The sequence below is a fragment of the Dasypus novemcinctus genome, chromosome 5 (assembly GCF_030445035.2).
Source record: "Dasypus novemcinctus isolate mDasNov1 chromosome 5, mDasNov1.1.hap2, whole genome shotgun sequence".
Taxonomy (NCBI): Eukaryota; Metazoa; Chordata; class Mammalia; order Cingulata; family Dasypodidae; genus Dasypus; species Dasypus novemcinctus.
This window is the reverse complement of record NC_080677.1, coordinates 7,464,666-7,476,931: the sequence shown is the minus strand read 5'-3', so window position 1 is coordinate 7,476,931 and position 12,266 is coordinate 7,464,666. Positions and strand designations below refer to the sequence as shown.

At 39.9% G+C, this 12,266-nt stretch overlaps 1 protein-coding gene across 1 annotated transcript in view; it reads left to right on the top strand.

Annotated features, from left to right (window-relative positions):
• ABCA13 (ATP binding cassette subfamily A member 13) overlaps positions 1-12,266 on the top strand; it is a 345,366-nt gene that overhangs the window by 105,899 nt on the left and 227,201 nt on the right. The window contains exons 20-21 of the mRNA XM_071215039.1: positions 8,521-8,658; positions 9,775-9,955. Of these exons, the coding sequence (XP_071071140.1) occupies positions 8,521-8,658; positions 9,775-9,955 (319 nt within the window). The remainder of the gene's footprint in view (positions 1-8,520; positions 8,659-9,774; positions 9,956-12,266) is intronic.

Genomic DNA, 12,266 nt, shown 5'->3' with positions numbered 1-12,266 from the left:
CCCATGTCTACATTTTGTTTAGGGCACTTGAATAGTGGGTTTTGATCTCTCTCTTGGCAAAGGCATCACCAGTTCTACTGAAGAAGGAAGTCCTGAGTGTATGCTAGATTACAGATCAGAGCTCTGAGGTTTTCAGAACCCAGATTTAAAAATAAAAATATATAGAACTGGCCAAAATGTCATTGAAGACTTTTTCCTTTACTTATCATAAAATTGCTGATTCTTCCATTTTAAGCATGAAAACAAATTGGAGTTAGAAATTTACATATTCTTAAATAATACGAAGTATTTTCAACATTGGCAATAATTGCTAATAATGGCAAAAAATAAAATCACTAGAAAATACCGATGAGCTCTCAGATCCGTATGTGAGACTGCAATTTCTAGGTCTCACATCAGATGCCCTCTTTTTAAAACACATACTTTATAACACCCCCTTTACTCTCTTGAAATCAAAGTCATAGATAACAAAATCTATCTACATATATGATTTTTAAAAATTAATGTAATGTCAAAATTGCCATATAAAGAGATATAAAAAGAAAGTAAATTGTAATAAAATAGCATGGAAATGCCCAATGCTCAGGCACAAGTTAATTGGAACACAGAATAAGGGACTCGGATGCTTGTGTCTACTTAAATGTAGCAAATGAGGATTTAAAAGATGGGAAATAATCAGGAGCCTTTGGTCCTAGAAGTCACGGATATGTAAAAGTAGAGGTAAACATGGACACTTGAGTAAGAGCTAACATTAGGGTAGGTGCTAGCAGGTCAGACTTATTATGACAAAATAAGAAATATATTGGAAATAAACTTAATTAAAACAGGAGAGATGTACAAGGAAACATTAGACACTAATGAAGTAGATTAAAAAATGGCATTTTTTGTAAATTAGCTGGATCTTGTTTAAAGGTATTTATCAAATAGTTTCCTATGTTATTACCTGCGGCAGGTTTTCAGAAGCCAGATGAAAAGGCAAAACAGGAAATATATCTTCTCTCTTGTAATTCTATCCACCACAGGGTAGACATTTATTCTCTTTTTTAAAGACTTAGAGGAGGTTTTGGTTTAAAAAAAATGGTAATATAAGGGTTTATGGGGAAGCCATGGTATAGTTGTCTGGGGAACAGCTTCAGACTGAAGAATGACAAGGAGCCTCCATATCAAACATTTCAATTTAGTTTTTACGAAATAAATTTATTATTGTGCTATAGACTTTTTTTTTTAAATAATTCTGGATTTATGTTTTATTTATTTATTTATTTTTTTACCTTTTTTTATTGACTTTGTAATAATATTACATTAAAAATATATATATATGAGGTCCCATTCAACCCTACCACCCCCACTCCACCTCTCCCCCCACCAGCAACACTCATTCCCATCATCATGACACATCCATTGCATTTGGTTAGTACATCTTTGGGCACCTCTGCACCTCATGGTCAGTGGTCCACATCATGGCCCATACTCTCCCCCATTCCATCCAGTGGGCCCTGTGAGGATTTACAATGTCTGGTGATTGCCCCTGAAGCACCATCCAGGGCAGCTCCATGTCCCAAAGATGCCTCCACCTCTCATCTCTTCCTGCCTTTCCCCATACCCATCAGCCACCATGTCCACTTTTTCCAATCCAATGACACCTTTTCTATGTGGACAATGGATTGGTTGTGTCCATTGCACCTCTATGTCAAGAGGAGGCTCAGATTCCACATGGATGCTGGATGCAATCCTCCCACTTTCAGTTGTAATTACTCTAGGCTCCATGGTGTGGTGGTTGTCCTTCTTCAACTCCATCTTAGCTGAGTGTGGTGAGTCCAATGAATCAGATTGTAGGTGCTGGAGTCTGTTGAGGCTCAGGACCTGGCTATCACATTGTCAGTCCAGAGATTCAAATCCCCTAAATATATCTTAAACCCCAACATTAACTGCACCTCCAGCACATTAGCATGAAAGTCTTATGAAGGGAGATCCCATCTGAGTCCAGATTCATCACACATAAACACCATTTCTAAAGAGGGGCCATCTGACCTGGTAGTTAACCCCATTGGCCATGACCATAACTCCCATGGGTCTCTTTAGCCCTCAAAGGAACCAATACCTGGGGGTTGTATCTGCTTTATCTGTCTCTCAGACTCTGCTCAGTTGTGCATAAGGGCAATCCTTCTGCCAGCCTCCAGACTCTTTTTTAGAGACTCGTAGCCATATAAACGCATTTCTCCTTTCCATTTCCCCCTTACATTAGGTCAAACAGCATTTTAAAGTCATGTTATTTTATGTAGACAGGGATATTCTGCTGATCCGCATTGAACCTTCCGTATAAGGTCATTTTCCAGTTGCATCATCAGTTGGTAGTTGATAGTGGTCCCTCGGTGCCAGGGAGGCTCATCCCCGGGTGTCATGTCCCACGCTGGGGGGAAGGCATTGCATTTACATGCTGAGTTTGGCTTCGAGACTGGCCACATTTGAGTAACATGAAGGCTGACAGGAGGAAATTCCCAGGCACAATGCTGCTCTAGGCCTTGTTAATTGTGCTATAGACTTTTAAACAATATAGAATGACAATAATATGAAATAATTTCAAAACGTGTTAATAACATTTAGTACATTTCTTTTTTTTTAAAGATTTATTTATTTTTTATTTTGTGTCTCTCCCCTTCCCCCCCCAACCCCCATGTTGTCTGTTCTCTATGTCCATTTACTGTGTGTTCTTCTTTGTCCTCTTCTGTTGTTGTCAGCAGCACAAGAATCTGTGTTTCTTTTTGTTGCATCATCTTGTTGTGTCAGCTCTCTGTGTGTTCAGCGCCACTCTTGGGCAGGCTGAACTTTCTTTTGCTCTGGGTGGCTCTCCTTATGGGGTACACTCCTTGCGCATGGGGTTCCCCTACATGTGGGACAGCCCTGTGTGGCAGGGCACTCCTTGCGCGCATCAGCACTGTGCATGGGCCAGCTCCACACGGGTCAAGGAGGCCCAGGGTTTGAACTGCAGACCTCCTGTGTGGTAGACAGATGCCCTATCCACTGGGCTAAGTCCCCTTCCCTGAATTTAGTACATTTCATACATCTCTGCTAATTGAAAAACAAATTGGTTTCCAGTGTGTTCAGAGGAGTCACAAATCTTCTTTGTCTTGTATTTGTATGGGAGAGGCCAAATGAAAACTGATTCAGTTATGTTGTATTGGAAACCCCAGTCAATGAGTGGCATCACGGTTGAGGCTGGGGTTTTCTGAAATGGGGAACAAATTCTGCATCAAAGTATCATCTTTCATTAATTTACATTGTGGGTACATTCCTGGAAAATTCAATGTATATGAAAACTGCACAGAAATTTTGGGTTTCATGTCCTAGCCTTGAATACCTGTAAATGATTTTTTCACTGGCATAATTTGCATGATAAATCCCATAGGACATTTAATTGTAGGTTGGGACTGGTGTGTATGTTGAGGAACTTCTACCATCCCAGGTGCCTGCCCCACAAAAGGCCATTTCTGCCATCCCTCATTCCCTGTGCTAATGACAGTGTCCCCCCTTCATTTCCAAAATGCCCCAGATTGAGAATCAACTGTTCCAAAGCCTTTTGTGAGTGGAAAGGTCTCCCCAGATTGAGATGGGTGAGAGCTTTTTTTTATCTCTCTCTCTGTCTCCCCCACTCATCCCTGCCCCATGAACAAAACAAAGACTTATGTTTGACCCCCAATTATTTGGGCAATGCTTTTCTCTTCATTTCCTTCTTTCCAACATTGTGATAAAGCCATTCTATTGGTGCTGAACTAAACATTTCTCAATGCTGATGTTAGATTTGGAAACCCTGCGAAGAGATGATGGCACCTCATTTCCCACTGATCTTTGATTTGGAGACCTTCTACATATAGTATCACCTAATTTCCTGCTGATATTTGATTTGGAGACCTTGTATAGATACAGTGTTACCTCATTTCCCACCTTTGATTCGGAACCTTGTATAGAAATGGTGTCACATTTTCCACTGATGTTTAATTTGGAGACTTTGTATAGATACAGTGTCACCTCATTTCCTGCTGATATTTGATTTGGAGACCTTGTATAGAAACAGTGTCACACTTTTCACTGATCTTTGATTTGAGGCCTTGTATAGATACAGTATTACATTTCCCACTGATTTTTGATTTGAAACCTTGTATAGATACAGTGTCACCTCATTTCCCAGCCTGTAGGGCTCAGGGTCAACTTCAGGTCTCCATGCTTGACTCAAGACACTGCCAAAGAGTTTTAGTTTTATAAATTCTTCTTTATGTGCTTACAGTTAAACTTGATTCTGCTTGGACTGTCTACTTTCATTTACTACTTCTTTTATCACTGTCAGTTTTGTGGGACTGTGCTAATTAGTTTCTTGGCCTGCATAAGGCAGCAGGCCATTCCCCTGGAGGAGAAAAGCCCAGTCTAATTGGATGGCTTCTGAACACATTAATGTGTCCAATTATGCTTCGTCAAGTGAGCAGGGTGCATGTGCGTTTAGAGCGTGCACATAAAACAAGTTTGAATATATTTAGCAAACTGCAGAGGCGAATCAAGGGGTTGAGTGGCCACCAAGCTAACTTAGATTTGGCAGCTCCTCCATTCAGTTAGATTAATTAATAGGATTTTGAAAGTCCAGACAGGTTAGGACTGAGTTGCTTTACTTTGTAAATCAACCCTTACTGTTAAATTGATCCTTGTTTCTTTGTGCTCTGGAAAGCCTCTAATACTTGGCCCCTTCCATCCCCACAGTCATTACCTTCCTTCAGCCTCCTGTTCCTGACCTGGACCGTTCAGAGCCTTCCTCTCCAAGCCTCGAGGTCACCTTGCCGCTGCCCTTTGCAATCTTTTCTTTTTCTCGATGCTCCCTTGCTCTTCTTGAAAACCGACCAGATGGACCATGTCCCTCCCTGAGCGGTAACCTTCCTTGATTCAGGATGTCTGTAGAACAAAGGTTGACAACTGTAGTGACTGCCCCTCACTGAGCCTGCTGCCCTCTATATTCTGGTCACAATACTGGGGGGGGGGGGGCAATCTCTGAAGTGCCCAGTGCCCCTACATGGGGTTGCTGGATAAAATATAGATTGTCCAGTTAAATTTGAGTTTTAGATAAACAAAAAATCCTATTTGGGTATGTACTTGTATTTTAGTTTCCTGGGCTGCTCAAGCACATTCCATGCAATGGGTTGGCCTAATCAATGGGAATTTAGTGGCACATGGTTCTGAGGCTAGGAAAAAGTCCAAATCAAGGCATCATCAAGGCGATGCTTTCTTCCCAAAGACTGTAGGGCTGCTGGCGAGCCTTGGTCCTTCGCTTGTCCCATGGCAAGGCACGTGGCGGTCTCTCCTGACCTCTCTCTTCTTTTATGGGTTCCTTGGATCTTCAACTTCTTGCTGCCCTCTCTGTGACTTCCCCTGTCTGAATCATATTCATCTTGCAAAGTCTCTGGTAACAGGATGAAGCCCCATTCCAAATGAGGTGGGACACAGCTCAAGTCCCCTCATCACAAGGTCCTATTTACAATGGATTCCCACTCACAAGAATGGATTAAGTTTAAGAACATGTTTTTCTGGGGTTCAGATAGCTTAAAACCACTACAGTAGATACATTAAAAACTTATTTGTTGAAATTCAAATTTAATTGAGCATCCAGTATTTTTATACCCAGCAACTGCCTGTCCCTCCCCCATCTCTTTGCCTTTCCTTTCTCCACTTTTTCCTCTGCTTGAAGGATGTGTTGCTCCTGCATGCCAGCAGAAACCCCGCTATAATAATACTTTATTTATCCCATGTATTTTACCAAGTTGGTTGGCCTTTCCACTAGAATAAGAGCCACAAGAAGGAAAGGTCTATGTCTGATCCCCTTGTGTATGCCTAGCGCTAGCTGAATATGTACAATTAATTCGTATCTGTTTAAAGGCTGAAGTCTCTGGCATAGGGAGGTACAGACTGTTGAACAGCATCTATAAGGATATGCTGGATCCACGGGACTTCTCCAGTTTCTTTGTCACTGTGCCCGGCCCCTTCTCAATCTTGAACTCTGAGCCGAGAACGGCGACCTCTGGGAGCTGCACAAGCCTCTCCTCGCCTCCCTCCACAGAAGGGGCTTTGTCATTCATTCCTCAGGAAGAGTCTCCCACACCGAGGCAGGGCTTGCATGAACAATGCACTTTGCTAAGTTTCAAGTAAGCAAATGAGAAGGACACTGTCAGGAAGGAGCCACATCTTAGCTCCATTGCAGGAACTCGGAGCTCCTCATGTTTCAGTTGTGTATGTGAGTGTGTATGTTTGTGAGTGTGTGTGTGCATGTATGCCTGCAGGTGATTGCTATTTTGGGCCGTGACTGAGAGTTTGAAAGCCACTTTATGAATTTGTCTTTGTATACTTTCTACTTATGTAGAAGTGGAGCAGAGTTAACTTTCTCTTTCAAATTACATTTAGGTAGATCTAATACATGAAGATATTCTACTGCTTTCATTGGAAGAGGCAAAATGCACCTGGTTTCTCTAGGAAAACCTGCGCTTACAAACTATTCTTTTCTCCTCAATGATTATGAAAAATTGAATTGTAATACATTGGATAAATATATTTTATTATAAAATATTTGGAAAGTACTTAGCTATATGAAATAGTATGAAAATATCCATTATCTCCAATCTCAATGACCAGAAGTAATAATGTATTTTTTCCTAGTTTTTTTCCAGGTACTTTTCTATATACAATTGGATTCATACTATATATATGTATTACTTACACACACACTTGCACATATATAGACATATCGTTTAAAAATAATTTTTCCTAGAAGCATTTATTTATATCTTTGAAAATATTGTTAATGGCTGTTTCCTTACTTTGCAAGTTTAAACCATTTCTGCTTTTCTCATTATAAATAATGTCGGACACCTATGTTTGCGTTCAAATTTGTCTCCACTTTGTTGTCATTTTGTTCTGTAGAACAGATTTCTAGAATTTTAATTGCTAATTTAAAATCTCTGAACATTCATATGGCATTCCAATCAAACCACTTCCTTGCTCTCCCAAAGGCAGTGCCCATCAGCCTGTCTTCGGGCTGATTCAGTGTGGGTGCTGAGAGGGGTCCTTTCAAAAAGCTGAGCCAGCGTGAGAGCAAAGGCAGGGCCAGCATCTGCACAATCATCATCCTGATGCACTTGTTTGCTTATTATCTCTTTTTATTTTCACAAACTCGTTGTCATGTGAGTGTGTGTAGTATACAGAAATCCTTCTGCAATTTCCATTCAGTCATTGATGAAACTGGAAGCTGTTAGTTCAGGTAAGTGGGCTGATACAGGCTGGAAACTCACAGTGGTGCAGGCTCGCTCTGTGGATTTGGCACTTGTGTGGTAAGGTGACAGGATGTACTTTAGCTAAGGCATGTATGAACTCATTTAGGCAGGCACTGTGAGAGACTAGCCAGAGGTCAGCAGTGTGGCTTCTGGAGCTCCGCAGCCATGTGACCTTGGCTGTCCCTCCCTTTCCCATTCGTAAGGCAGAGAAGATGGGTGGTTGCAGGATAGATGAATTAAAAGAGAGAACCTGCACATCGTGAGCGTGTGGAGTGCTTCCTGGGAAATGATATATTATCCCTGTGCTACTTGTCCTCATCCCGCAGAGAGATGGTAAATACTAGATGGAGAAGCAGCTCAATGCCCTTCATTCACTTTCAAAGGGAGACAGGTCCGTGCATTTTACTTCCAGGCTCTGATCATCTCTTTGAATTTTCTGATGAGCACCTCTGCCCTTATGGCATATCTCTTCTTCATTGGATGGCCAAAATGTTAAGATAGTCTTCACGTAGGACTTTATTAATGCAATCACTTGTGGAGTTTAGCCCCTTTAGGTAAGTTTGCAGTCATCAAATTTAAGGAATGTATGTATGAAAGAAAATTGGGAACTGTTAATAATTAAATCCACTTTCATTTTTACATATGATGAGGACCAAGAAAGTCTTTAGGCTGAAATCAATTTGAAGAATACATTGGAAGAATGTTGTTACTCATGAAAGTGTTAGCATTGTGAATTATTCTTCTTTGCAGAAATTTTAGTTAATCTCTGCATGCATTCACCTCGTGCTCATGCATTTCCTCTTTTTTTTAATAATCTGTGTAAATATGGAAGGTGAGTAAGAGGAGAGCAACGGGAAGTGGGGGGCAATGTGGGGCAGGTACCAGTCTCCACTCTGGGAATACTCTGCAATTATTCAAAAAATGTTCCCTATACACCAGCTGGGATGGTCTCTGGGGCCAGTGGATGTCTGGGGCATCCCAGTACGTGGTGAAGAATTAGGGTTCTGTGTGCAAGTCTGAGTTTCTCTCTCCTCCATGGTCTAGCCTTCTGCATCCTTGGTTTTATATGGAACGTTCTTAAACAAAGGGCCATCTGTATATTGAAAATGTTCAAATGGAATAGCATTTTTTATTAATTCACTAAGATATTTTATTACAGAATCTTCATCTAAATAGGAAAAATTCCTATGCTGATTCTAATCACTTCTTTTTCTTTTAGGGACATTGGGGTTAAGAAAACCGTGGAATTTTCCCTTTACTCTGTCATACTGGAAGGATATCTGTGGTTTGCTGGAGAGGAAGCAATCCGATATGACTTCTAATCTGTTCTTCATCAATGAGAATGTTGTCAAAAAAGGTCTGTAAGGAGTAGCACCATTGGACACATGTTTTTCCTTCTGGTCAATTTTGTTTTTGTTTTTTTGTTTCTTGTTTCTGATTGAGCTTTTATAACTACTGTAGGCACCATTCCCTGTAGGCCCATCTTGGGACCAAGTTGCAAGTTAGTACCCTGATAATGTTTATCCTTATAGGGCCTTGGTATCCCAGATGTTAGCTTTACATATTATTTAAAGTTCTCACCTCTGTGTACTAGATGCATTCTTGTACATGTTATAATTTAGCGAAATTAAAACTTTAATTCAAAAGTGAATATGTGTAAAAAAAAAAGATGAGAGTAGACAGCCACCATGCTTTAAAATGCTCAGTGTTCTCACACATGGTAGCTGATTTAATTTTTCCATAAGATACTAGGACTGCCAGGGACAAATGAGGAAAGTATTCTGAGAGGGATGGGGCAGTTTCAGCCCCTATCCCTGCACCCCAAACCTGCCCTATTCTTCAGGGGTCTCTGGCACTCAGGCTGCTCCTCAAGGGGATGATTTTACCAGGAATACACATATAAATGTACATGTACATGTACCGATACACATACACATGCACATACTTATATATACACATACATGTACACATACACATACTTATACATGTACACATATACATACATAGTGATGCATTACAAATAAACATGCTCCCATCATAATTAGTTTTATGTCAATATTGTAGAGTAACATATTTTTTTCTGATTACACATGTCAAGAATCTTTCAGTAAATTTGAAAGACTTTAACCAGAACCTGTTATCTCTCAGGAAGTCTGTTGTTCATCTATGTTTCAGTGTGTAACTCACCTGCCTCCTATGCTTCTTTGCACATATATATGTACATGCATGCCTTTCTATTTTTTTTTTAATGAGACAGGTATCACAGGGACTTTATGACCAGCAATTTCACTTGATTTTTGCCGTTCTATAATTTACTTCTTGATTTTAATAAAGGAAGATTTTGGAACTTCTTTGCATGTTTCACAAAGTTGGAATTCAAGTTCAAAGACAGTCTACTGGGTTACCAATGAATGAGAATGATTTTTTAGGGATTTTGAAGTCCTCTGATGAAAACTTTACCTTTTCTTCACAGGAACATTGACACAGAATAAGGATGGAAGCCTTGAAGGAGGCTCCCCTGGGGTAGCCCTGGTGTCGGTGACCAAAGAATACGGGGGCAGCAAGGCGGCCGTCCGAGACCTCACGCTCACTTTCCACAGGGACCAAATCACTGCCCTGCTGGGGACAAATGGAGCTGGAAAAACCACCATTATGTACGTCTTATGTTACCTCAATAAGAGGCTGGTCAGGTGGCTTTGTAGAAAATATCAGCTTACCTATGGGCCAGAAGGTTTGAGCCCTCCTCTCCCCTCCCCTCCCCTCTCTCCCCTCCCCTCCCCTCCCCTCCCCTTCCCTTCCTTCTCCTTACTTTTCTTTTGTGCACCTCAGTTCACAGCTTTTTTAATTTTTATTTTCCTTAAACTTTTAATTTTGAAATAATTTCAGGCTTACAAGATAAAGAAATAAAACAAAAACCATACAGAGAACGCCAACATACTTACCCCCACCCTACAGATATCCAAAGCTGCCATTTCTAACAATTAACAAATTTGCTGCATCATTCTTTCTATGTCTGTCTGTCTGTCTATCATCTATCTATCTATCTATCTATCTATCTATCTATCTATCTATCATGTCTTTCTATCATCTGTCTATCATCTGTCTATATTCTAAACATTTCAGAGTAGGTTGTATCCATCATGTTCCTTTAGCACACAATACTTCTTTATCAGCACAAAGTTTTGAGACCTAGAAAGAAGAAATGTTAATTCCAGAGCTGTGCTGTCTCTAAGCACACAATTAACTTTTAGATATGGAGTTCAGTCAAAGGGGTAGGGTGGATAGATTTCTTTTTCTTTGACTCCTTTATTCCCTACCAGTAATTCACCATGCTCTTCCTCTGGTCTCATCAGGTCAATGTTGCTTGCAAATCTATACAAAGATGAACTTCGGTATGATATTGGCAAAATTTTAAAACACCTCTTTGTTTGCTTTTTTTCATGTTCTGTTTCCTGTGTGGTTTGAGAATTTGCTTTCAGCTTGTCTGGTTTGAACCACAAAACAACCCTGTACTATCTGTGAAAATGATTGTTTCTTTTAGGATAAGCCACCAAAATGATTTAACTTTTCTTTTGAATAAACCACTTTCTTTTTGTTCTTTTTAATCACTAAACATAAAGAATAAACTATTATCAGTTAAAAAAGTGGAAAGGACTTTTTTCCCTGAGATTTATTAAGGAAGTTACAAAAATAACATACGTATCACTTCAGAAATCTCACATGTTGAAAACAAATTGAAAGAAAAAAATATGGAACATTTTTCTCTTTTTCTTGATTGCTGAAATAGAACTGAAAATACTCCTGAGGGATTTTTTTTAGTGTTTCCAGATCATAAAACTGCAAACTGCACAAATAACAATTCAAAAAGCCAGCATTTTACACGGTTCTATATAATACATATGTCTTACAAGTAAAACCAGAAGTTTGGGTTTAGCAGAACGGTGAGAAATAAATTAAGTTTCTCGATGTTTCGAGGTCACTGACTGCACTGCTTTTAGTGAACTTTCGAAGTGCGTGTGGTGTCATCCTAAATGGTTGCCTCTTCCTGCGAGTTCTCGGATGAGAGGCTGGAAGCCATTAATGGACTGACTTGCTGAGTCTTCACTATTTAACACAAAAATCTCTGAGGCTCATATCAAATATGTACAAGCAACTTTATAGCATCCACAAAGCAGGTTTTGAAAATAATACAGACCACACTTTGCAATCAAGTTGATTGAGGCTTAATTGACAGACAAGAAGCAGCATACCTTTTAAGCACACAGTTGGGTGAATTTTGATAGATGCTTGGAGAATGCTGAGACCACTGCCTTGGTGAAGATTCTGAACATTTCTATCTCCCTCAATGTTTCTTTTTGTTCTCCTTTGACCTCCAGACCCCAGGAATGCCTGATATGATTGTTACTATAATGTAGTATGCATTTTCTAAAATTTCATATTAATGGAGTTGTATCCGCTTCTGTCACTCAGCAAAAATGATTTGGAGATCCTTTGATAGTGCTGTAACATCAGTGTGTGTTCTTTATTACTGCTGAGTAGTGTTCCATTGAATGCACATACCACAATTTCTTTAGCCTTTCACCTCTTGGTGCCATTTAGGATGTTTGCATTTTTTAGGGATTATTTATGACTAAAGACTCTATGAACATTTGTGTATATATCTTTGTGTGGACGTATGTCAATTTTTCTTGGGTATGTCCTGCCATGGCCCACTGGGTGGGCTGGGGGAGAGTGTAAACTACAATGTAAACCATTATCCATGAGTTGCAGCAGTACTCCAAAATGTATTCACCAAATGCAATGAATGTGCCACAATGATGAAAGAGGTTGTTGATGTGGGAGGAGTGGGGTGAGGGGGGTGGGAGGTATATGGGAACCCCTTATACTTTTTGAATATAACATTTAAAAAAAATAAAGAGAAAAAAAAGAATAAAATTGTTAGGTCCTATGGTAGGTATGTGGTTT